General features: G+C 42.7%; 1 protein-coding gene across 4 annotated transcripts; it reads left to right on the forward strand.

The window, feature by feature from the left end:
• Positions 1-27,122, forward strand: pax2b (paired box 2b). Of its 4 annotated transcripts, none has more exons than XM_040177333.2 (10): positions 1-667; positions 2,061-2,226; positions 2,775-2,972; positions 6,216-6,295; positions 6,411-6,530; positions 13,789-13,964; positions 16,211-16,325; positions 22,564-22,665; positions 24,638-24,724; positions 25,267-27,122. In XM_040177333.2, the coding sequence occupies exons 1-10, from the start codon at positions 625-627 to the stop codon at positions 25,341-25,343; spliced, it is 1,164 nt and encodes a 387-aa protein (XP_040033267.1). In that variant the 5' UTR covers positions 1-624; the 3' UTR covers positions 25,344-27,122. The 4 variants fall into 4 exon arrangements, with proteins under 4 accessions (XP_040033267.1, XP_077959532.1, XP_040033264.1 ...); XM_078103406.1 differs by having other exon boundaries at positions 16,211-16,321; positions 25,267-26,078; XM_040177330.2 differs by having other exon boundaries at positions 3-667; positions 2,061-2,262.
• Positions 27,123-27,430: the final 308 nt, after the last annotated feature.

Below are 27,430 nucleotides of genomic sequence, written 5' to 3' on the forward strand. Positions count from 1 at the left end.
GCAGCTTTTACAAACCACAGACACAGAGAGAAGCCTCATTCTCAGCCCAAAGATTCAGCCCGAACGCATCCACCGCCGGAGGAGGAGAAACCCGACGCGCGCGTGTGTGTGCGTGCGCGTGTGTGTTTGTTTGCGCACACGTTCGTTCCCTCCGCCAGGTTCTGACGCGTGAAATCAAGGCCACCGGGATTGAGGAAATTACACCGCGTTGCCCCTTTCACGCTGGACCTTCAAAAACGTTTCACTTGCAAGAAGCCGCAGCTCGCCGTGAGACTCCGTGAGACCTCCGCTCGCCCAAGAAAAATACAAACAACAGCCACAAAGTCAGCACAGGTCGTGTTGTTGAGACGATCCCTCGGTCATGCTGCGCACCTGCCAGACCTCCGCGCCCGGACCGGACTGTTAGAATAGAAAAGACAAGGCAACTTTTTTTGGGGGGGGGGTGGGTGGGGGGGGGTGGGGGGAGAAGTTGCCACCGGATCGGTCATCGAAGCGGAGGGTGGAGGGGGGCAAACTAAGTCCCTCCATCGAGTAGAACCACCTATTTTTTCTTCACATTTTCATCCTCGATCGGAAGGCGAAACGGCGACTTCGGTTGATTATCTGTCTTTCCTTTGCTATCCGATGGATATTCATTGCAAAGCAGACCCCTTCACGGCGATGCACCGTAAGTAGCACAACCCGCGTTGCTCAGCAGCTCTGACACGGTTATGCGGATAGAAAGAAGAGAAGAAAAAAAAAAGGAAGAAGAATTTGTCGTTGCTGCAGAAAGCAGAGGGACTTTTATGTGCCAAAATGCATTGCGGAGCATAAACGCAGTAAAATCAACTGAGAAAAATGGGACCGGGATAATAGTCAATTAAATAATCGCACGTGAGCAAGTTTCAGACAATACTCTGCTTAAAAATGATTGAAAAATATAATAAAGGATGTACAGAACGCAGCGGCGTGTGGACATTGACGTTGTCATAGTAAACAAAGAGCATGCGTTGGTAGGCGCCGTGTACTGTACACGTGTATCACTCTCCAGCTTCCCGCGCAGTGTGTGCGTGTGTGTACGCGCGTCTGTGGGCGTGTGTGTGTGTGTTTAGGCCTGGTAAGTCAGTTACACATATATTATTCAAATTATTCGAAATAATTCAAATGGGTGCAACACAAGTCCACGTACAGTAGCTGTAATTCATTGGATGTATGTGAATAATTGATGACTTATTCGTTTACTAAATAATATGTAATGTGAGTAATCAAAGCTCGTTCAATTATTTAAAATCACCGTGCTGGGAAAATTGGGGAGCTTGTAACGTAATAGCTGTAGTGGTGGAGAACGTCTTAGGTCTGTAGGAAACTTTCCAAAAATCAAAAAAATCAATATATATATACATGTATATAATTACAATTATTAGTTTAGTGGCTCAACGCAGGTTGGATTTATTGTAAATGTAGAATTTGCACAATAACATTGCCAATGATGAAAAAACTATGTGATGGAGTAGGTGTTTCTATTGTTAAAAAATATTATTATGAAGACAGTTTCATAATTAATGGTCATTTAAAATTTTAGATCAATTGTTTCCAACTGAAAATGATGTTAAAATTCACACCAACTAGCATGGACAAAACATATGGATAAATAGGTTAAATTGTTCCTCAGTTTTACCTCATTTGAAAAATAAAAACATGTTCATGGACACTGGCTTTATACTGCTGTGGTCAACACATCCAAATCCAGTTTTTACCCATTAATGATTTTTTATAATATGGCTATATTTATACAACATTTAACACGTAAAAAGAAGCTACACGACTTTCTGATTTCCTAATATTAAAATGAATAATAATGCCAATATTTGTTTAATATTGCAGATCAGGTTCTATTCTATTTTTAAAAGCTTCTTCATATTAAGTACATTATGAATCCACCTGCTCCACAAAGGACACTGAACCTTCAGCTCTTCAAATCCACCATCACAACCCAAAGTCACGTTCGCCTTCCCCGTCCGTTTACGACTTTATCTAATGTCACGGTTGTGTGTTGTGTGCTGCTGTTGTGTCCCACGTAGGGCACGGGGGTGTGAACCAGCTCGGCGGGGTGTTTGTCAACGGCAGACCCCTCCCGGACGTGGTGAGGCAGCGGATAGTGGAGCTGGCCCACCAGGGCGTCCGGCCCTGCGACATCTCCAGACAGCTGCGGGTCAGCCACGGCTGCGTCAGCAAGATCCTGGGCAGGTGGGTGAACACTCTCCGGACAAGCCCTGCAGCCAGGTACACTCTGCTGGGTGCGGGGAGGTGGATGGATATGCACGATGTACAGTGGTGGTGGTGGTGGTGGGAGGTGGAGGAGAGAGCTCAACCTACAAAACTCAGCTCGATTTTTTTTTTAAAAATTTTTTTTAATTCTTTAACTCATTTGATTGAAATTTCGGTCGTTCTAAATTATAGAATGTAAGGTTGGTGGAGTTCAGGTGGGCTTCTCCTCCATTTTTGGTGTTTACGCACTATGAATTTTACAGACATTTCGCCGTGTGTTCATGCATGCATGCGCTCGTGCGTTGTTCTTGCATTTTAAAGCAAATGATTGTTTATTTTGACACATCATTTGAAACATTTCCTCTGAAAAATAAACAAAAGAAGTTCTCATAATCAATAACTCCACAACTTATGTGTGTATTAATGTGTTTATATCATACCCCTACCTTCTAGGGGGGGGGGGCAAAAGTAGAATTGCGTCCTTAAAAATGGCAAGCTGTCATTGGAGTATCTTATTATCATTGCAGATACTACGAGACAGGCAGCATCAAACCAGGGGTGATCGGGGGGTCTAAACCCAAAGTGGCCACCCCAAAGGTGGTGGACAAAATCGCAGACTACAAGAGACAAAACCCGACCATGTTTGCTTGGGAGATCAGAGACAGACTTCTGGCGGAAGGCGTCTGCGACAACGACACGGTTCCCAGCGTGTCATCCATTAACAGGTAGGACACAGCAATTCAAATGTAACTTTAAAAAAAAAATGCAACATTTCTGTTTTTCTCATTTTATTGAGTCGATTTAGTTCAGTTCAAACACACGTGGCTGTGCGTAAACCCTTTAATGACGAATGCATCCGCGCGATAACAATCTGTGCTTCGCCACCTCGAGCCGAATATTGTTTGGCCAACTTTGTGCTGCTGCCCGACACGCAGCTCGTGCACGAGCATGCTCGCGGTCTCTGAGGTGCAATTCAATCTTTCAGACCGAACTCCCTCAACAATCAGCAGTACATCCAGGACTGAGTGAATCTGTCGAGATGAAAACCGATCAATATTCGGTGACCAGATCCCGTGGCGCTATAAAGCAGGCCAATTTTCTTTAGCACATCTAATGTGCTGGAGCTGCTGCTGAGAGAGAGAGAGAGAGAGAGAGAGAGAGAGAGAGAGGGAGAGAGGGAGAGAGAGACTCCTGCCTTTTCTGCAAGATTTTATTCAGCGGGAAACGGAATTAAGGCAAAAAAAACATCTACATTTTCGTGACATATTTTAATCATGTAAAAATAACGTGATAAAAGAAAAAAAATCTATATATTAATGTAGGCCTATACATATATATATATATATACTAAAATATATATATATATATATATATATATATATATATATATATATATATATATATATATATATATATATCAGCTTTAGTTCCGTTTTTTTTCTTTTTCTGCTCCTTCTTTCCTCCCCAAAACCCTCGCGGTGAAATCAAGAGCAGTTTTTTTTTTTAACAATATATAACAAAAACACCATATCCAGTTAATCAACGACTGGAAATTCTTAACGTTGTGATAACGCGGGAAAGCACCAAGCAGCAGTAATTTAGTTCGATTGTGGCCTTAAAAACCCTTATCATGCAGGTGAAATGTAAATAGTTAACAGCTCAAAAATCATTTACCTGTGCTACAAGTATTGAGTATTCTTAAAGGAATTTGTAAACAGAACCATAGTGATGGAGTGGATGGAAACTAGGACCCATGACACCCCCCCCCCCCCCTCCCCCCTCGTCACCCCCTCCTCCACCAGAGATCCCCGGTGATGAACTTTGGTTAAGAGCCACTGTTCCATAGAGCCAGCATCAGCATTACATTTTAATGAGCTGATGGGAGAGCATGGACAGCTCCACACAAGACATCTTTTAAATAGAGAAAGGGCTGAAGAAAATTCATTTCATGCTTCGTGGCTGCTTAAAAAGCCCCATTTAAGGAGGCAGACACATGTATGTGATACATTCGAAATGTACATTAATATAATTAAAAGAGCTTTTTAAGGGTTTTTTCAATTCCGATTGTTCTTTTTTCAAACCCTGGAGGGGACTTATGTGTCTTTGTTTATGTGGGAAATTATATTATGAATATAAAGAACTGTAATTCTATCAGCCAAATATGAGAGCTACTTTGAATTTTGATTGCAGCTCAATGCTGAATATTTTCTCTCCTTTTCAAGCAGAAGATTTCAATGTGTTGCTCCTCGCCACACACACACAATAAAGCACACACTCAAATGAAACACATTTGTTTAGATTTATCTGGAGGTTAATATATTAATATATTTCAACGGATTTCTAAAGGAGCAGTCTGCAAAAAAGAAAATCAATGGAAAATTGTTCATTGCTTAAATCACTATAACAGACTGCTCCAGATCAACTGAGATCACAAAAACAAAAGTGTCTTAAAATAAATGAAGAGGGGCGTTTACTTATTGTGTTAAATGGCGGGTTTCCCCTGTTAAGAAGATAAACCGCAGGACTGGAGCCAAAGTCTTTTCCAGTTGGATGATGGTGACTGGCCAGTGGTGGTTTCTGTGGCAGACAGTCTGACCTCAGGACTGTTGAACAAGAGGATGCTCAATTTAAACACCTTTTGCCTGCATGCATTATTAAAGGCTACAGATAGTGTTGTACTACCACGCGTGAGGGCCACCACAACCAACAAGTAACGATACCCAGTTGGTAGACATAAAATAAAAATAAAAATGTCCTCAATGGAGCTCGATATTATTGATTAAGAAGGAAAGCAATTTTAATATTTCTTCGGGGGATTTTCAGCAACAGCTAGGTCATTAATTCATTCTCCCAAATTGCTTATTCAATATCAAGAACATGGATACCAAATAAAGCCTTTGAATTTATGTAGCACACACAAGTCAAGGGGTCGAACAACTGTTATGGGGAGAAGTGAAAAAAATTAAAACGTCAATATGCGTTCTCTGGAAGGGCTTGTTGTTAGGTAGCTTTGCCTCGAAGGGGAGTTTTCTTTCTTTTCTTCATAAAAAAAAAAAATTCTGACAGTGTTGGATTCTTTTTTTTTCTCTCCGAAGCCTTCCGACGTTTACAGTGGCATCAATAACCAAATCATCAGATGCATTTCTGGATAATGTACAGAAGATGTTAGGAGTATTTTGGTTATTGACTGAGCAGCTGGCTATTTTCATTCCACTGAAATAAGAACAAAGAAACTAAATCCAAATCGGGCAAAGAAATTCACCCTAAAAGGCTCCACGGTTCTCATACAACCTCTTTGTGCTCTCAACTAGCACTCATGGCATACATGATGGATAGTTTTAAAGTTCACAAATGATTGTGACAGCTCCTTTTCTTCCAAGTGCCATTCAGATTAAAGGAATCTAATGCTGGCGTAAGCTTGTGCAAGGTAATAAGGAACTATTGCTTTCCTGTCACATATAATTTATAGCTTTCTATTTGCATCTGATTGCCCGTGTGACTAATCCCCAACTTTTTTTCCCCGAGCCTCGATCAATAGCCCCATCCGCATCGGCACATGGGGGCCACTGGCTCTACAGATATGTTTAATCTGGGAGGCAAGGGGCTACTACAAGGCTGCGATCGGACCCAGTGAATCTCCCCCCACAGTGGGGGGGAGAAACTGTGTGTGTGGGGGGGTGCTGATTAGTGTGGGCCAGGTAGAGTCAGTGAAGCTGATCATTGAGGTGAATTGACGTGATTTCATGCTTTGTTTGCAAGATCACTCAGACCAAAAGTGCAATGAAGACTTTTCACCAGACCTCACCTTTAAAAAAGGTAGAACGACTGTTCCAGTCTCGCGTAGGAGTAACGGTTGATATCCTTAGCGCACGATATCTCCATAGCTACAGGGACTGTCTGAATCTCCAGGATGGAGAGTCGGTCGTAGCAAAGCAGCAGTGACATCGGCCTTTGTTTTGTTTCTCCAGGATCATCCGAACAAAAGTCCAGCAGCCTTTCCATCCGTCTCCTGACGGATCGTCCCTGTCGACGCCGGGCCATACAATAGGTAATGATGCCGCTCAGCAGGGGCATCGTATGGCGTCACAGAAAGTAGTGTACATGCATGTTTTCCTTGAATTGAAGCTAATTTTTGCTTTTATCCTCCCCCCCCAACCCTCCAGTACCAAGCACAACCTCTCCGCCAGTAACCAGCGCCTCCAACGACCCTGCAGGATCCTACTCCATCAATGGGATTCTGGGTATTCCACGATCCAATGGTGAAAAGAGGAAAAGAGATGAAGGTAAGATAACTTTGCTGTCTTGGAGAAGAAAAGAAAAACACACACAGGATTAGCATGCAGAAAGTAAGAACTAAAATCCGCTACAAAATCAAATAGGATTCTGTGCAGCTTTTTGCTATAAAATCCACTTTGCTGAACTTGCAATTACAGCATTAAAACCTGCTTCAGTTCCCGTAGATGACCCTTATAAAACACCCAAGTCTGAACCCTGTTACACCGCTGTGTCAATCTGCCAAGGAGTCTTTTGATTTGAAGACACGACCTCCGCTGTTGTCTCCTGCAATTAATCTTTATGGAAGTGATTAAAGGGCTTTAGATAATTACATGTCAAGATGATGTAGCCAACCACCCAGGTCAGTCAAGGAAGCTGATGTACCTCAGTGAAGGGCTTTTTTTCTTCTTCTCCCTTTAACAAAAGTGGTGGCACTTCTGCTGCTGAAGTAGTAGGTTAGTGGATATAAGGGGGCCTGAGGCGATATAGATTATTGGTTCTGTAAGCAATAGGCTTCCTTAATGTCACTACATAAGTCTGATGAGAATAGCTAAACAGATGCACTCGTGTTACAAAGCATGCATGTGCGGGAGCGCTGATGTGGCTGCTGAAAAGGGGCAGTTATCTCAAACAGGGTGGGGAATGAGTACCTTATTTTCTGCGGCGCTCCGGAATGAGAGCTAATCAGAGCACGGCAGCAGTTTACATAGCGTCTCCTTTGTTATGGCGTTTGTTGAGAAGCGCAGGGGTTTGCGGGATATTGGGTGGAATTGATGTTTTATGTGCGTGCAGGGAGGGAGGGATGACTAATGACCTGTCAGAGGTAGATTTCCTGGCAAAGATATAAAAACCAGCATGAGGTGGACATGGCAAATGACATAATCAAGTCTTCCCCTGTAAGAGATGCAATCGCGGAGGCATAATGCAAACGTCTGGTATTTTCAAGGGTTCATTTTCAGTCGTTCGAGCACCTCTCATATTAGCCAGGGTGTAATGTCTAGTCCCTGAATGATAGAATGCACACATTTCTATGCAGATTGCTACTGAAGGGCAAAGAGGTATTAAAGGGCATGGAGAGGAATAAGGTATGTGTGTGTGTGTGTGTGTGTGTGTGTGAGGAGGAGGAGAGCTGGCCTGTTTTGTGGAGGTCTTCCAGGTGACAGCGCCATGTTTCTATGGCTATTCAGTCTCAAATGATTCCCCTGATGTGCTGCCATTTCTGTGATTTAGGTGTTCGGCCGGCATTACGATGAAAGAGAAGAAAGCGGTGTGTGTGTGTATGTGTGTGTGTGTGGGCTTGCGTGTGCACCAGGGTAGGACTTGAATTGAGGGCGACGCAGGGAGCTCTAGTTCTTATGTACTCTCTCAACATCCAGCTGCTGCCTACCTGGAGCCGTGAGGTCAGGGATACTTTATTTTTCCAAAACATAAACCCCGGCCTTGGCTGCACACACACACACACACACACACGGTTGCAAAAGCAATGTCTCGCCTCGAGCTTCAGTTTGTAAAAATAGTATATCGCGTACAATGTTCTCCCTGTAGACACTATTGTCCTGCTGCTGTCTCCTCCTGAAGTGCACCTTACCCCCCCTCCCGCTTCCCACAAAAAAAAGAAAAGACCCACTGAATTTGAGATTTTGCGGATGGTAGACCAAAGTGTCCTCAGAAAAAGACTCGAATAGCTGCCTTTTGGGACAGATGTCAGAATATTGGATGCTGTTTTAAATTTCAATTTCTAGTGTTCATGAGATGTATTGCAAATGTAAAGCTTTATTTTTACTTTTAAAGAAATATGATCTACATGTATGCCTTAATATTGGTATAATCCTGGCTCTGAAGTCAGACAAATAGAACAAAGAAGCAGGTTTGTGATGCTTTAAATGCATTATTTGGTCATTTTGCATTAAAGCAGTGGTTTTTAGCGGAGGTCCGTTTTCACGCGTTGACGTGTTTGCCATTCAGACGCACTCTGCTTCCCTCAGTAGACAGCACTCCATACTCGGTTAATGCTTGGATTAAATTTCCTCGCGGCAGAGTAGCTAGCGTGAGCCCTATTTAACTTGCTAAGCCTCATGATGATTGTGGCACCAGCATGTCATTATCAAGGGCTGGAAACATCAAGGAAAATGAGCGGAGGCGAAGGGTTGCAGAGGGGAGGGCGATGTACAACACGAGCCCCGCTGAAATGGATTGGGTGGCCCGGAGTATTTGTTTTTAGGCGGTAGCCGTGGCCCTCTGCCAAGCGAGCAGACAGCTTCTAAGTTTCCGAGTCAGCAGTGCCCTTAAAAAAAAAAAAAAAGGTCCCCCATTACAGGAGGGATGTAGAGATAATGTAGTGTGACACACGTTATGTACACTGGGTCTCTGCAAGAGGAGCTTCAGGGACACAGGTGTCATAAGAGCCATTAATCTGCTATTGTCACGTGTTATTGCAAATTAAAAGTAGCATGTTACACTTGGCAGCCATTGTTGCGGACGGACAGAGGGGGGGGAGAGGGGAGAGACCCCTGGAGATGGAGTCTGTCTTCGGTGACCACGGCTGTCCACACCTTTTACAAAGTGACACATATTAGAATTTGCAATTTTGCAGAGAAAAGCTATTAGCTCACAGATTAACATCCCAGCTCCTCCAACCGACCCCCACTGCTTCTGACTCCAGAAAAGACAAAAGAGAAGCTGCTTCTCTCGGGGTCAAATAAAAACCTGTCATACAGTAGCCGATGTTTAAGTACAAGTTTGCTTTCTTGGATGCTTTTGTTCTCCTTCTGGTTATTAGTGAGGGTTTGAGTTTGAGCTGAATTGACCCGAGCAGACAGATCGGAGGTCTGTCGAGAACACGAAGTGCGTCCGTTCTTGTCACAACGTCCCTTTCAGAACCGCCCCACAATTTGCACAATTAGACCTGTAGATGGTTCTAAAATTTCAGCCATTCTGGTCGTGTTCTTTGCTTTGTGTCGGGGCTTTGTTCTTGATTTATGAGGGCAACGCCAAGAGAGAAATTTCACGATAAGATGATCATCATATATTTCAAAAGCCAAACAACAATAGCCAGCGGCAGTCAGAATGGATGTGATTCTGTGCTTCAGTAGCTGTTGAATTAATTATTTCTCATCTGTGAGCGTCGTGAGGACTGAACCGATGCGTGTGGATGTAGATGAGCGATGGAGCGGGCCGCCGTCACACCCTGCTCTGCGTATCAGCATCTGTTATGGGGGGAAAGGAAGAATCAACACAGGAACTCAGAGCACAGCAAAATGTCAGCACCTAAGTGCAACCTCCAAATTAGATTAATGAAGCCCTTAAAAGCTCAGGAACGTAACGGTAAATTGATGGCTGACAGTAAGTAAGGTTTCCAAAATACTCCCGCATGATTATTCGGAGGGATCAGACAAATGACGAATATCTTAATTTCATTAGTTCACAGTTTGATCATTGAAAATACAAAAAAAATGAACATCCCAGTTTTCCAAAGCGGTGGTGTCATATAAGTTCCTTATTTTGTGTAATAAAACAGCCTCAAATCCACAAAATATTACATTATAATGATATCCATCTGAAAAAAAAGCAGAAGTATCAAGGAAAGAAAATGTTCTCAAATACTTTTTTCTTAATTTTTCAGCTCCTATCACTAATAACGGATCTTTAGTGATGCAGAACAAACATATCACACTTTTTCATTTATGTTTACATAATCAAAACATTCAATTAGACAAAACAAAATGCGGCTGAGTTCATCCAATTTGTTTTAATTTAATTTAATTAAGCAGAATTGAGTCAGGCGGGAAATTACAGAGGTGTAGTATTGTGAAAGACATAATGTGTTAGGGGAATGAGAGTGTATGTATGTTGACATGTTATTTAAACAATGAGCAGACTGAGAAAGAGGGAGGTTAAGCTCATTTAACTTAGGGGTGCTTTCATGACCTCAATGTGGCAGCTCACCCCCCTGTGCCTCTAAACACTAACTTAGAAATTATTTTAAAACTTTTTTTTAAATGACTTTTGTTCTAAAATAATATTTTCCCTCTATTGCAGTCAGACTTCTTAATACAAATCATTTTCATACTCGACATTCGTGGAAATTGTTCTGTTATTTGTTTGACGAGTCCCACAGTTGCCTCTGCTGAAGCCTCCTGCAAGGGGTCGTGACCTCTGGGTGCCAAACCCCGCAGAGAGGAGTCTGCTTCATAGAGCCGGTTATCTGATCTGATGGAGGCTGCTCCCTCGTTACCAGAGTGTTAATACAGAGCGATGTCAAGACGAATACACTCAACCCCAGCAATGATCAATAAAGGACCACAGAGCGGGACAAGCGCGTAACGCACCAACAAAGCCACTGTGGTCAAAGATTAGTACCACCGCTGTGCAATGTGCAGTTTTGGAATTGTCCAAATGATGGACCTGACTTCTTGTAGTGATGATTAGTGCTTAAAGATCAAAGGCACACATTTATTTTGTAGTTATAGCGAAGAAACATGAATGTTCTTCTGACTTTAGAAAAAAAAGTATTGCTTGTATGTCATTTGTGAGAAAATGACCAAAAAAGGGTCCAAAAATCAATTTAAAAAAAAACAATTATGAAAGATTAAGGCTGTACAGGACAACTGAGGTCATGTTTGACACCACCGTTGACTGACAGTAGGAAAAAGAGACAGTTGACTTTTATTGTTGAAACTTTTGCGAGGTCATTACCGAACAATCACTTTCCACCACCGCTAGTGGGCTTTGACAAGTGCAATGGAACAAATGTTGCAATGGAACAAATGTTGTTCGCTTTCGTTGTCGTTTTTTGCTGGGAGGGACGCTATTGGAAGTGATCAGGGAAGCTTGAATGTGATTTACGCTCGAGGAGGCTTAATGTGCGGGCTGCACGGACCTTCTAAATGTCACCGGAGTCATCTTCGTCCTGGAAACTCAGTCGTTATTTGTCAAATGGGAGTCAGGAGGTGGGAGGGCACATGGGACTGTTCTCAGTCTGAGTGGGAGGAAGTACGTAGGTTGACCCAGGATGGTTTGTCTTGTGTGTGGGAAGTGTATTCCAGTGGTGAATGACAAATATAGCGGGAGGTGTATTGATCAGTCGTTGGTTTCGGTAAGCTAGAAAAGTAATTAATGACTCTATTTGCTACGGCAGAAAAGACAACAATTGAGTTTGATAAGTTGACAAGAAATTGCTTCTGACCTTCAATGGGGCTGTGGAGAAAACATGCTGAATATTCACCTAGAAGGACGCAAACATTTAGTTTGATGAGTTATATGTGCATTAAATATGAACAGTACGGTCGGGAGAGGGTCAGCTTAGTTTAGCACGAACGCAGGAAGCAGGGGGCGTGTGTTAAAAATGCACAGCGGCAGGCTATCTCTTTGGGCCCGTTTCTAGTCTTTATGCTAAGCTAAGCTAATGATCTCCTGACTGACAAAAATGAGAGAACTTGGATTGATGTTCTCGTCAAACTCTCTCCAAGAAAACAAATAAGGGTTGAACCATTCGTTTACTTTCAACATCAACCACAAGTGTCCATTTTAAACATCATACTCTCATGCGTATAGTGGATAAAACGTTTTTCACCCCTAGATTTAGGGAAGAGAAATTCAGGGATGAAAAAAAAAAGAGTTCCCCAATTTTAACAAGATAACCGATAATCTTGTGAGGGATAAATTATTGTGATGCACCGATGCAGCTTCTTGGATCCAATACAGGTACCTCAACCGAAGGTATCAGCTGATGCAAGTTAACTCTTTGTTCCTGTATTTAAATGCCCTTTACCTCACCTGGTTAATTCACCTCCACCCTTACGTAAGGCACAATGAGGACAGGGATTATTGCGGCTCTAAAAACTGATTTTGTGACCAGCTTTGACTGATTTAACCGATAATGGATCAGAGAGTAAAAGTTACTAAATCTGTCACACTAATTTGCAACATCTACACGGATAACGATCAAACATATCGGATCGGTGCTTTGCCTGTAAATAAGTCCTGTATTCATTAACGCTGTTAGAATAGAATAAATAGTTAACAAGAAAATTGCTAGCAAACGCGTGGTATTTATTGCTTGACATTTTTGCAGCTATCAGCACAATTTCAGGGCGCACACACACACACACACACTCTCTTTTATAGCTCCATAGACATGGGAGAGTCGGGTTCATCCTCTGGCCTCAGCCGGTGAAAAAAGGTCAAGCAGCAGAATAGAATGGCAATAACCCTCCCAAATGGTACTATCACACAGACATGATTGATCAATTGAATTCCATGGCAGAGAAAAATGTGGGATTAAGTAGAGTATTATACGCACAATGAGTTGAGGCATGATGTTCATTTCAAGTTCATTTCAGCTCCCTCTTGCCACCAGATCAGGCAATCAATAGGGGCCTTGCATATCATATATCACCACTCTCCCGCTCAGGGGAGAACATAATCTGCTGCAAATTTAGAATGACAGATTTGTAAGGGAGCTGAAGCTTTCTGGGATCTGGGGAAGAGACCTACAGAACACAGCCACTGCAGAGCAGAATGGGGAGGGAGGGGCGCGGGGCGCGGGGGGGGTTGGTAGGATGGTGCGTAAAAGGCTGTAAAGCGTTGCACGCAAGTGACAACGGGAGAAGCTGAGGCATCCTTCTCCCAACAGTCGGGTAATCAGGTCAGGAGTCAGGAGAAAATTCCTGTGTTTGGAGAGCAGGGTGATTGAACCGCACTGTACGATTTCATTCAGCCTCTTTGTCCTCTGCCGCTGTTTCCAAATGCAACCACCGCACCCGCAGAGAATGAAAGCAGTATTGGATCGTGGAGGGAAATTGTGCTTTAAAAGAAGAGGGGAAAAAAAACTGCTCTTGATTTCACCGCGAGGGTTTTGGGGAGGAAAGAAGGAGCAGAAAAAGAAAAAAAACGGAACTAAAGATGATTATATATATATATATATATATATATATATATATATATATATATATATATATATATATATATATATATATATTTGCAAGTTCTGGTAATCCATCAATTACTAGAGGGCTTTTGGATCATGATGTTACTACTGGGGGGTGGGGGGTGGGGGATGCGAGGAAAAAACCTGTGTGATGTAGCCAGTGGCTCACTACAGCCATTAAAGAGTGAAAAAAGCTGCACACCATCCCTTTCTGTCCTCCTCAAATCCCCCACAGAGGTGGTGCAGAAAACACATGAGGAGAATATAAAGTGCATAGATTGAAGTGAAGGCCAGCTTCCCGGGGTCAGTGTCTCGACTGTTGCTCTTTCTTCTTGTAGATGGTTCAGATGGTTCTGGCCCAAACAGTGATTCTCAGGGTAGTGTGGAGAGTTTACGGAAACACCTTAGGGCAGATGCCTTCACCCAGCAGCAGCTGGAAGCATTGGACCGGGTCTTTGAACGTCCGTCGTACCCCGACGTCTTCCCCACATCGGAGCACATCAAACCCGAACAGGTTAGTAGCACGCGCACTCCACACTGGCTTCATTCTTTACACGCAGGTTAAAACACCCACATTGTGCATGTGCAGGCATGAAAAAAAGCAACTTTGTCGCAAATATTCCCATTTCATGAGCTAATTAAACAGTTGTCTGACGTGTCTAAGCACTGGATTAAAACCAGCAATGTATAACACCATAGGGATCCACAGAAAAACTCCCACACATTATTGATTTTGTGATGAGAAACACATTTCTTGTATCCCTATAATTGAGAATAACAGTAAGGCAACATTAAATTAATCAATACCTAGATTTTTCTCCAGTGTTATTCAACTGCTGCTTCTTGCCTTTGTTGTTTATTTTCCAATTGGGTGTCACATCTTGATGTTTAATGGCTGTGGCATTCTCAAAGGCTGTCTTTGTTTTTTTTCATAGAAGTGGATGTAAAGCATGTTCTCCTTCTCATATCAAAAACCACACTCGCCATCCATCCTCATTTCAAAACATTAAGAGGTATTTGGGGACCACCGCTTATTAAAAGCTCTGGGCTTATTACCATGGATAACCTTTATTTACTTTCATTATACTATTAGACAACAAGAGGCTATTAATTTCTCCCACCGAACTACAAGTCGGACCCATAAAGCAAAAGCGGTCGCCTAATTGAGTTCATTTTAATTTCTCTCCAATCGGGGCGAATTACGCAGGTGATAAATCAGTGGGACAGGCCTCACCTCCAGAAGAGGGCCTAATTTGCAGCTAATTACAAAACTGATTTCTACTGGAAGATCAATACCAAAACGAATTGGAAATGACTTGCAATCACAAAGCGCGTCAGGGAGAGTATTAAAAGGCAGAGCAAAAGCATTGGAATAAAAAAGAGGCCAAGTGTGTGTGGGGGGGGGGGGGCGGGGGGTCCAGAAAAATCAGGTTTAATTTAATGCAATATTAATCAGAGCACTTTCCCTTTCATGGGTGCCTCACGTTCTCTTCTGGCCCTATTAGCCAGTGTCTGGGTTCTGTAGCGAGGCATTAAAAAACCATTCTGGAGATGCAAAACTCAATGGATTCACCCCTCCCACACTTCTGCTAGCCATTTGGTCATCCCTTTCAGGCCCATCTTTTCAGTTTTTCCCCCCTTCTGCCCTTTATCTGCATGATAAAACGTCTGTTTGGCGTCTGGAGCCTCGGAGAATAGAGGAAAACATCCGACATTTTGCCAGCGAACAGTTGTAGCGGACAATTAGAGTTTATCTGCGATAGAGGCAGACAAGAGCGGGGTCACGGGCGCCCGTCCCCCTGTGGGAGCGCGGCCCACTGAGCCACTCAGGCTCGCACCGGGCTCCGGACCAACATCGTCAACACTTAGACTCCGGAAGTCTCGTCTCATTAAAATAAAAATAGAAAAGCGAGTGGAACACATGGAGGAACAAACTATTTTTAGATTGTGGAAAATGTGTTTTTTGTTTATTAAATGCAAAGGAGAGTTGAAATATTGAAGTTGAAATTTTCAAGCATTGTTTAGGTTTTGGTAATCAGGTCATTTGGCCACCATAGAACATTTTCATGTGGTATTCTTTTTAAACACGTAAACATTTAAAAATAAATAGCAACAGAAAAACACACGCATTCCATTCACCAACCTTAAGGAGGGGTTGAGATGGACGTCTTTAAATCGGCGCTTTGCGAGATACTGCTACCACTAAAAATCAAGCTCATGAGGGATTTGAGTGAAGTGTCCTCCTTTAATACAACAGCTGAATGCACACACAGAGGGAAAAGACTCAAACAGTTAAATGTAACAAAAACTGCAAGTTGTACAACTGATTCCATTCAGAGATAAGAGGTAATGAAATTTAAAGGTGGTTTAGACTCCAAATAAAAAGAAAAAAGTGAAGAAGAGAAAAAAAAAAAAAGAAAAGGAAAAAGCAAGGCCACATGGTGAGCCGGTAACAAAGCAGAACTGCTTTCTCCCTTGGCTGATCAGGAGTAGGACCGCAGTCAAGCACAAAGGGCCAGCTGACGCCTTTTCACTCATCTCAAAATCCCACTTCCTCTCAGACAATACCAAAATACATTCATGATATGCTTGAACTGCCACCCTGCAGCTTGAACACACACACACACACACACTCACAATGCTCTCATACAAATTTATACTCGCACCGGCCTGTGTGGAGCGCTTAATGGTGGAGGAGAAGGGAGGATTTCCATCTTGGTATTGTTTGGTTGTGTAATGATTCAACTGTCCTTTTCCCAGGCTAATGAGTACTCGCTCCCTGCCCTGAATTCCAGCCTGGACGAAGTGAAGCCCAGTTTATCCTCTAACGTCAACCCAGACCTGGGCCCCAGCGTGTCGCAAAGCTACCCCGTAGGTAAGATCATACAGTGTGCCTTTATGCTGCCAAGCCACAGCTTCAGCTGAGGGGTCCTTTTTTTTTGTTGTTTGAACAAAATGTAAGATAACAAGTCAAACAAATAATAAGAATGCTTGTGCAATTGACAAAACAAACGTGAAATGTGTGCAAAAATAAAAGCCAAAACCCAAAAAGTTAAGTGTGAAGACTTTTTTAATACCATTTCACTCTGAGCTGAAAAGGTGGTACAGTGATGCAATAAAAGCTTAACAGCTGTCCTCCGTCTGGGTGTTTGCTGAGCAAGCAGGGCAATAAGAGAGATTGTGGGAGGAAGGGGGGGGGGGGGCTGTTCAGTCACCGCTGGACAAGGACCTTTGGGTGTCAGCGCATCAGAACTATGACTGTGTATCGGAGCAAGGTCTTGCAAAAAGAAAAAAAGAAAAAAAAGAAAAAGGCCACCATGCAGGAGCGACTGCTTGTCGGCTGGCTGCTGTGTTGCTTCTGTGATTTGTTCGCCGGGAGACAGTTTGTGTGTCTCAAAAGCACGAGTAATGTGCCTCGGTAAATACGCTCTGGCATTTCCGCCGCCTAACTCTTAACACCGTGATCATTTATTTCACCCCCCTATCCACCCCCCCCCCCACCCCCCTCCCCTCCCCGCTCCCTCCCCCCCCTTGTCGTCTCCTATCCTTGTCACAGTTAACGACTGCCTGGCTAATTGAAATATTGTTTTGTTGTTGCCGTGTTATTACCCAGAAGAAGGTTAAGTTTACTGAAAGTTTACGATGGCTGTCGAGGGCCCTGGGATTAATATACAGAGCTTTTATTAAAATTCATATAATTATGCAGCAGCCATCAAAGGCAGCGAGTTCCGGGTGGGGGAGGACAGGGTGATTGAAAATTGCTGCAGTCCCCCCTGCCCCTCCTACAGCCCCCCCCCCCCTCTCTCTTGCTCAAATGATAGCCAAGCAGTCTTATGAGAAAAGAAAGGGCCCTTTTCTCATTAATATGTGGGAGGTAGATTTCCCCGGTCAGGCAGGCCTCCTGAGAAGAAAGGTGTGTGTTTGTCCTTTGTGCACCGATGGCCCCGTAGAATGCAGGCCTGGTTCTGCGGGCGGCTTTGTTTGCACCTGGGATATCTCAGATGGTCTCCGCAGAGAGAGGGTCTCCTTACTGCTTTACAGGTGCAAAGAGACGTGTGGAGGAAGAAAGATGGGATTGTATGCAGTGTCTACGTCCGCCTGCATGTGTGTGTGTGTGTGTGTGTGTGTGTGTGTGTGTGAGTGCCGCTAAATGAAAAGTACATGCTTTTGCGTTTGTAAATGTTGATTTCATTATTTTTCTGCCGTTTTTCCCGGCGGCAGATCTCACAGGCGGAGGAATAAAGCACTTCAGAGGTCAAACTAATGGAACAAATATCACTGCGACTTCCACTTGGTAATTAGTATTTGGTTAGTGGCTCCTCTGCTTGGTTTTCCCTCAGTGGCTGCCTGTGTGCATACTGGGGGATATTCAGGTGTGTGGTCTTTCTAATGGCTGAGTGTTGCAGTTTACTTGCCAGAGATAAGCCTACCAGAGGAATTTTAAGCCATGCAAAAAGTCGTAAATTATCTGCAGCATTTAGGCTCAGATCCAATTTGAAATTAATTGTGTCTTTACGGGGGAAAGAACTGGAGATTATGTTCATCCTTAAAATGTTTTCCAACACCAATTAAAATGCCTGCAGTTATTGATCTTGTTGATTTTATGTCCTGGAATTTGCATAATCTATTAAAAATGAATGATTCATGAAGTGCTCATTGGCAGCGATCGGGATTCTTAGTGAAGTGAAAGACTTGAGCGATAGAAATCTTTTGTGTCCTCTGCTTATCCTATTAAGGCTCAAAAGTACCTGCAAAGCGGGCTCAAATAAGAAAGGGATTTAAGGGCATTGTGCACATCATCAAAATTGAGAGGCAAGAAGCCACTTCCATTAAAACGTGTTTTTCTCTCTCTCCCTCTCCTCCACATTAATGCCGTATTACCTGCTAAATAGTCCCTCTTACCCCATAAAAACACCAAAAGGTTCCATGAATATGTGGATAGGACAATTGCATATTGTGAGGTAATTTCTATTGTTGATATGGGAAGTAATTTCTTTGATGAATTCCCTCCGAGAGATGGATTTCATCTCAAGTGAGTCTTGTTCATTCCAACTGCTTAAAATTCAAATAGTGTGAGCCGTGGTTGGATTTATGAATAGCAGAAGGAGGAGCTTTGAACTTTTTTTTTTGGTGTATTTTGAGAAATAAATGGAGAGATGGCCCTGATACGGACCAATTGTCCACTATTTCTATAGAGAGTTTCGGTATTTCCGGAAATTAGCCGGAGCCCACCTGTTCTCTGGGTGGCGCTTCGGGCTGAAGTGCCATCTTTCGAGCGCCGTGCGGATTCCCCCTGAGCACTCGGTGGGAGCTTTTACACGTCTCCACTCTGTGACTGCACACTGAAGACTCTTTAAACGCGTTCCCTGCTGGGCCTGTTAATGGAGGCTCCAAACCCCCCCCCCCCTCCCGTCCTGGAGCGGTTGCCTCCGCACACGCCTGTTAATCCTCTAGACAAATCTTCATCTGGCAAAATACAAGCGTCCGGTCTTTAGCGTTGGTTTGAGGGAGAGTGAGTTGAACCACGCAGGAGGCATCAGGAGTGTCCAGGAGTGTCCAGTGAGCAGCGAGCAAAGTTCAGACGCGCGGCCTTGTGACAAACCGCCTTCACCCCCCGCAGGGAGGAAAACGGAGGCCCGAGCTCCCAAATTAATGCTTATTTCGTCTTCACAAAAAGCAAACTAACCTTTGAGCACACATTTGATAATGAATGACTTTCAGTCGGCGTTTGGGGATTTAAAGCAATTTGGCTCTCCAAACATTCTTTACTTAGTTGTAATTAATTAGGGTGCTGAGATTTTTTGGGGGGCTTGTGATTAATTGCCCCCATTCTGCACATAGCCTAGAAAAACGGAGGTCAAAGATTTTTTGGTTGTTGTTGCAGCAAACATGAAGGTGTCCCTGTCATGCTAAATTTAATACTCTCGCCATCAAAAGAGTCGTTCATAAATTACTTTGTTTCAGTGCCAAATAAAAAGAAGGTCATCGTGTTTTACTGTTTGTTTGTTAAGACAGTGAGTCTATGTTAATGCAAAAGAACAAAAAAGGAATAAATAAATACGTTACGTATCCCCACCTCAGCAGCAACTACTGCGACACACAAATTAAGACAAAAAATCTACAAGATTTTGCAACAGCGAAGCGAAAAAATCCTTCAATTGAATTCCTCTGGAGAAGAAAACGAGGGCAGACGAAAAGTAAATAGCTTGATTCGCTGGCGTTGAATCTAAGGGGACTGTCAGAGGAAGCAGACAATATAAAGGAGCCCCGTCTTCTAATGAGAATCTGGACACACATCTCTGTTGTAAAAACAACAAAGGCTAGGAAGCAGCTAATGAGGCTATCATTGCTGAACAGAGGGTTCTCCCAACTGGCGCCTCTCAGAAAGGGGGCTTTAAAGGGGACATAGAGCCACAGTCACAGCGCTGCTGGCATTCACTGCGTCCTGCGATACACAAACACCGGATTCAACAGAGGCCGCGATTGTAGATTAAAATAACTACATTTTCACGTGTGTTCTGCAAAATTGAAACCAAAAGAACCGCGATGAAATGTTTGTTTTATTGTTGCAATTTGGGACTGGAGTGAAGGTTGAAGTCTCCAATGAGTCAAAGTATTGATGCCCTGATCAGATACACTGGATCAGTATCGGGGCTAATATTGATTAGGTATCGGCTGGATGCGACCGACCCACGTAAAGTGCAACTCCTTAGCCTTTCGCAGATCCATCTAGAACCATAGTGTGGGATTAGGATGTATGGCAGTCTTAAAATCAATATATTAAAGGGGAAACATTGAAACAAGAGCAATTGGCATCTCTAGTAAAAATGAGAGAAAGTCTAAATATAAACTGCATATACTTTAAAGAGATTAAACTTGGGGTAGATTTGTTTCTCATTATGTATCTCTTCTCCTGGAAGCGAGGTAATGGAGAGATAGTCGTATTGACTTTCATCTAAACATGTACAACTGCTGTAGCTGCTGCAATAATAACGAAGAGAAGATCGGCTCAGTGTTTGCTTAGACAGTTAGACAATAGTTACCAATGTACCAAACGCACACACAATGGCCTCTCCCCTACCGGACCCCCCACCTACAGTACTCCCACGGCTCCCTTTGAATTATGTGCACTGGCTTGTGGCTAACTAATTCCTATTATAAATGAAAGGTCCGGCATGACCTCACTCTTGTCTGCAAAGCTCTTTAACTCGGCAGCCCTCCAGTCTCGCTGCTTTAACACCAAAAGCCACATCTCAGCAGGCTTCACACAATACAGCGATCAGTGGTGAGATTTACAAATGAAAGCAAGCGGTAAGACTGAATCGTTCCTATATATATATATATATATATATAGTCCAATTCAAAAGTTTGCACACACTTTTGCAGCAGAGCATGTTATTGTATTATATACAGTGATCAGCTCACTTAAAATACTGTTTAATACTTTATTATTCAATACTTTTTTAATATTCTACTAATTTGTACCTCAAAACTAGTACTGTACTTGAATAAATGCTCTTCATTGCCTCCTGCCGCAGAACAAGAAATGTTCAACATCCTTGAAAAAATCATGTTGCTTATAATTTGGGTATTACAGCACATAGTTGTAGAACATTTTTTTTAGTCCAAGATTAGCCGCACAAGGCTTCCAACACCCCCCCCCCCCCCTTCTTCCTCCTCCTTGGCAGGCCTGAGTCTCGTGTACCTCCAGGCCCGCCACCCCGCCTCTCCACCAGATTCACCAGCCGTTTAACTCCTCCACCCCCCCCCCCCTCCCACCTCCACCCCCCCAGTCCCCGCTGCAGCCAGCAGGCCTGCCAGCCTGTGGGAGCAGGTACTTCGATACCCGCAGGGCCCGTTCGTCCAGCCACAATTAAACAGAAAGTTGCTCATAATATGGCACATGCATGAATTCAATATAAATTTGCTTGTGGTTGATGCTCTCATTAGCAATGCTAATATGCAGTGAGAGTCGCTTTTTGATATTCGGACAGATAAATGTGTCTTGTACATGTACATGCATCGAGTAAGAGCTTTCAATTAGTTTAGTGACCCAAATAATGTTTCTATCCATATAATTTAGATCTTTTCTTTTTTTTTACTAGGTAAAATCTAAAATTAATCAAACTACAATGTATTTTTCAAGAGACTTCTTCATATAAAAACACATGGGCCTACAGATTAAGACCAAATGCAAAGAATATATAAATAGGTATCTAGATTCCACAAGTCTGTCAAGTGACTAACGCACTTCTCCATAAGGTAGAGAATTGAAAAATGATTTAGAATTATCAGGCTACAACCGTTTTATTATGAATAGTCAAGAGTTTGTAAGGCGAAAGGCATAGACAGCGTTCATCTTGTGGTGTTGTGGAGCATGTCGTATACTAGTCCCTCATTAAAGCTCCATAGGGAGATGATTTTTTTTTGTCTTCCTCTTTGAGTCCAAGTGGCCCTCACAGCTGACAATATAACGGGGGCCTCTCCTACCCCTGCGGAGATTGGGGTTACGTGCCGTTTTGTCCCACCGTCCCCGTGGCCAGCGAGGACAACCCAACCGTCACTCTCAATTACTGGGCTGAATACCTGCAGCCGGACGGGTGACGCTCTGCAGAGGGGCCGCTGTGAGGGGGGGGGGGGGCATGTTTGGACAAGATAGAACTGTGCAACGAGGGGACGCATTTGTGTGACCAGTTTTCTGCTGTTTTGAGCTGTTATGGAGGCGGAGTGATGCTTTCTGGTGTTTAATTGAACGATACAACTTTGTTTGAAAGTGTCTTTAAATTAAAGTGAAAAACTGTGTTGTTGTGCGGGCTGTCTAGCGGTGGTGACAAGTGATGATGCCTAAAGGAACATGTTAGTGGTAAAATGTGTCATAAAACTCAAGTATCTAGTTTGCATTTTTAAATTAGTCCCATCTCTGTATGCTGCATCATAAAATGTAAATAAAATGTAGTGAAATATTTAAAAAAATGTACATTTTCAAAACAATACTTAGAAAGCAAGAATCTGTACAATATTGGATCTAAAAGGGTTTTTTAGTCTATTCACAGACTACGGGAAAGCACTCATCAAGTGTCTTGTTTTTGTTGTGTTTTATTTTGTCTCTTCAGGTCGGGATATGGCCAACACAACTTTACCTGGATACCCCCCCCACGTTCCCCCGACAGGTCAAGGCAGCTACCCGACCTCAACGCTCGCTGGAATGGTTCCTGGTGAGTGAGGGACCACGCCAGCGCTTCATATTGTATTTGAGGGTCCATTTAACAGGTTACATTGACCTCAAAAGGAGAGTGAAGAGAGTTTAGGGCCACGTTACGCACAGCGAGATAATTATTGACCCCCACACACATTACGCTATTAGCTCCGCGTGTGCACGATTGGATTAGAAGGGCGGAATAAGTGATCACAGACAGGAAACAGTCCCTCTCCGTTCCTTTCCTGATATCCTCCCAGCCTTTTTTCCGGGCTCATCATCTTCCCGCGTGGCCGTTCGCGCCGGCCCCCAATGAGCAGCACCGCCGACCTCGTTCCTGCGGAGCGTATCCCCTTTCCTCTCCTCTACTTAACCTGCAGTTCAGGTTCACAGCAAACAGTTAAGGGTCAAGAGGCAGAGGCATGGGAGCCCGGTAAATATTCAACGTGCTCTCTCTAAGGAGGTGAAGCTAGTGTTTCGCCGGATGCAGCATCACTAAACAGATTTTCAGCCAAACCACAGCCGGCATTTTGCGTTGATGTGATAAAAGCACGTGGACGGGGGAAACCGGTCGAGTGTGTCCTGCGTTTTGCATATCATTTAGCAATCACACAACCCATCAAGGGCTCTGGCTGTTCCTCTGTTTGCTTTTATGAAGGCCCGCAATGACGGGTCTGGATATCACCTCGGGCCAAGGAGGTTTTATTACCTGTGTGAATTGTTTTAATCCGTTAGTTAGCAGGTCATTTTCACAATACTTCATTTTACATTGTTGAAACTTGTTGAAAATGAGGTCAGGAAGAAAGGATTTCCTAAATATACATATGAAATATGGTGGTATATTCCAAGACAGGTTTCGGTCTAGTTTTAAGGTTCAGTTTACCTGCTAATTCAATACATTGGTGAATTAAAAAAAATGTACTGCTGGTCAAAACGTTTTTCTGATTTGGCAGAACCGATCCATTACATAATTCTTGCTATTCTCCCATACTAGATTCAATTAAAATAAAAATCTGCCACTTTTTTCCCATTATGCATTACTAGGTGTATTTTGATGCAGATGTGCTTCCTAGACGTGCATGCTTTTCATTTTTTATTTCTGTCTCTGTATTTCATTTTTTATTTTCATTCTAAGAAAACACACTACATTCTTTAAATGCATACGTAAACAGTTGAGTCGGTTTAACAGCTTCCAGTAAAAACCGAGGGAGGTGTGGTATCCCCCCCGTGGCAGTGCGGTGCGGTCTGGATTTTGACTAATAAACTTGTTAAATCACATGGGGTTTGAAAAGTGTGAAGTCCAACATACTTTCACTTTCCATTTGTTCTTACGTGGCACAAAGCCAAAGATGAGGGCTTTAATCCCCATGGCCTGTGGTTTTGTGCTACAACCCATTCATCCTACACACAACCACTAAGATTTAGTGACAGGCGCAAAACACTGTTAAAGCAGAGCCGTTTCTCACCAGCTTCATATAAAATCTAGCCTTTATCGTCTCGTAAAAGAAAGAAACATGTTGAACCAACGGCGGTGCTCACTGACATGCTCCAAGTCAGTTCCCCCTGCAATGAAATCCGGTCGCACCAACCACCAGAGCTCGGGCCTGGAGGGGGTTTTGGATTCGAGATGTTAAAAAATTCCTCAGAGAAGGGCTGTGGGATTTATTGCAGCATATCAAAAATGTATGCATGAAACTGTTTATTACCACTCTGTATTTATTGGAATATAGTGGAGGAAGAAGAATGGGTAGATATCCATAAATGGGACAGGGAAAGCCGCCTTCAATGTCGCATCCTGTATTGTTCAGTGTTGCATAACTTAAGTGAAATGAAAAAGAAATAAATTACTTGCTTGACTGGTCGCACATCGATGACTATCATTTTCCCCTCAAATTGCATCCTGTTTTGAATGACGAGAAATGACTGCGTGTGAACGGCGTAATGGTTTCAACGCATTGAAATGCTAATTGATTTGTTGTTTTGTTTTACAGGGAGTGAGTTTTCGGGGAACCCCTACAGTCACCCACAGTACACAACCTACAATGACGCCTGGCGGTTCAGCAACCCGGCGTTACTAAGTGAGTGAAGAGAGAGAGAAAGTGGATTAATTGAAGTAGAATAATTCTACCAAAGAAATAGAACGAGAGTATAACGGATATTGAATTGTTTGATGGAGTTTAGTTTGAAATAATAATGCGCTCAGCACTGTGCATTGATATTAGAAACAGAAAGGATAAGCTCAAAGAGGTACTCGTGGAAATATTTCTATGATTTCTTCTGTGTCTGGTCTACTTTCTCTGAGTCTAGCTCATGCACACAATGATATACTTTGTATATAAACAATATCATTTATATATGTATATATGTTACATATGATTTGATTCTGATAAATGATCAAATATGCATGATTGCCAATTTGGCTCCTATTATTCCTGCTGTTCTACTAAAATTTCCCTAAAAAAAACTAATATTCCCTTGAATTCCCCCCCCCCCCCCACCCCCAAAGGGTCAAATTGCCAAATCTGACCATGTTTACACATGTTTATTAGACATTACACATGTTTATTACAAATCACTTTTTTTTTTGTTTGTAATGATTTGTTCTTCTGTCAACTTTCAGGTTCTCCATATTATTACAGCGCGGCATCGAGAGGCTCCGCCCCCCACACTGCTGCCACTGCCTATGACCGTCACTAGTCACCATGGAAACCAAATCAACCTGCAGGACCATGGCCTTAGCCTCCATATTGCCCCGTTGTGAGCGGCATGGTCCACTGGACACTGAGCAACTGCGCATAAAATGTTCCCGGCTCAAACAATGAGAAACGTTTTTTTTTTGGTAGCAGACGACTTCAGAGAACGACTTCTCTCCTCGCAGCTTTTTTGGACTCTCAAAGATTTTAAATTAAAATAAAAGGAACTACGAGAAGAAGATCAGAGACACTCAAAGTCACAACACACACACAAACACCACACAACACACAAACTGCTAATGACAGTGAAAAAAAAGAAGAAAAAAAAAGACTAATAACAAAAATAACAGTTTATTTCCCCCGTGTGACAGTGTCACAGTCTCGCCCCATCACGGATCAATACTGTACATTCCTTTTTATTTTTTTGAGGGCTCTCAGCAGGGATGCTGTCCGGAGCTTCAAATGTAGCAGCAGCCTTTGCCCCCCCCTCCCAAGTTTCCATTCGTCTCCCACTCCGATTCAGATGGCGGCGCAGTGAGATCAGAGGAGATCGGCAGCGGGCTCACGCAGGCTGCGTTAGGCAAACGCTGTTTCATCCTTCTGAACAGTGGACGACGTCCAGCATGAGTAAAATCGATCGCTTTTGATGCCATGAGAAGATTAGGACATGTTCTCCGTGATACACAATCAAGATGTAAAAAATGAAAATGAAGTAAATAAAGGAACATCCATTTGAAAATAGAAGGAGCCGTGAAAATATATCACTATGGTCCGCTATTTGCAAGATTTCAAGAAACTAGTAGATATATTCTTAAAAGGATTTTTTTATTTCGTTTTTATAATTGGTAAGAACTGAACTGCAGACTGCCTGGCTAGTGTTTTGCTAGACAAGAGGTCAACATGCAAACCCTTTTTTGTGTTTTTTTTGTTCATTTTGCACTATGTTGGAGGTTTGCGACACTGGAGCGTTATTATGCAGAAAAAAATGATGATGCATATTTGCTATATTTCATGAAACAGACCGTAAGTCTATTAAGTCCCAGTCTATTAAGGCACTTACAGTTTCAAGATTTTTCCTGTAGTTCAAGACCCATCATGTCACTGCCTTGACGTGCACTACTATATTCTCACAGCTTACTTTTTTATTTAAGTCTTTGGCATTCAACCACAGAAAAGGATATAACAGCCATTCCAAGTCAACCCAGTACCACTTGTCAACTTTGGTGCCAGAAGCATCTGATTCTGACGCCTCCAATAACATCAAAAGTAGGGCGACGATTTCAGCTAAATGCCTTAAACACGCCCCCCCTCCCCCCAGAACGTCAGATCCATCACATGTTTCAGGGCAAGTTGTTTCTCTGAATCCAGCTGGAATGATGGTTTCTTCATCGGTCAAGTGAATGTATTTGCATTTGCCAAAGACTTAGTTCTTGTTCGTGTTTCTTTACAGGCCGCCTATATGCATCATGAGTGCAGTATTATTATTACTATTAGGAAAAACCCACGTTGTTCATGAGGAAAAGTATATGTATAAATTCTATGCAGTGCAGAGATGGTCATCATATGCATATTCAGCTGTATACCTAAAGGTAGGTGGAGTTTATTTAATTGTTATGTTATTTACAAATTGTTCATTTTGTAGGATTTTTTGTGTGTGATGTGAAGACACTTCGCTGTAAATACAGTAAGAAAAAATGTCTTTCATGTTCATGGGTATTATCACTTTCATTATGCTGGTCTCACTTGTACAATAATAAAAGTGTCTGAAATCTTTTACGCAAAAGGGGCTGCGTGTTGTTTTTGACCATCTGGAGAAGAACTGAAACAATTGATTGACAGGGCAGATACTTGATTAACTAAGTTATCCATTAAGGAAAACGTGCTGGTTTCAGCTTCTCATGTGTGGGGATTTGCTGCTTGTGATTCGTAATTCAATACATTTGGGTTTAGGCAGAACTCAAACAACTATCTTGAATAAGGTGAAAATAATTAATCAAAATGCTTTTAAGAATTTTATGCAAAATGCATGAAGCATTAGATTGATTTTCTTTTGTCAATATTGCAAGTTATTCAATCTCCTACTTATGAGGT

The sequence above is a fragment of the Gasterosteus aculeatus genome, chromosome 5 (genome assembly GCF_964276395.1).
Source record: "Gasterosteus aculeatus chromosome 5, fGasAcu3.hap1.1, whole genome shotgun sequence".
In the NCBI taxonomy this organism is placed as follows: Eukaryota; Metazoa; Chordata; class Actinopteri; order Perciformes; family Gasterosteidae; genus Gasterosteus; species Gasterosteus aculeatus.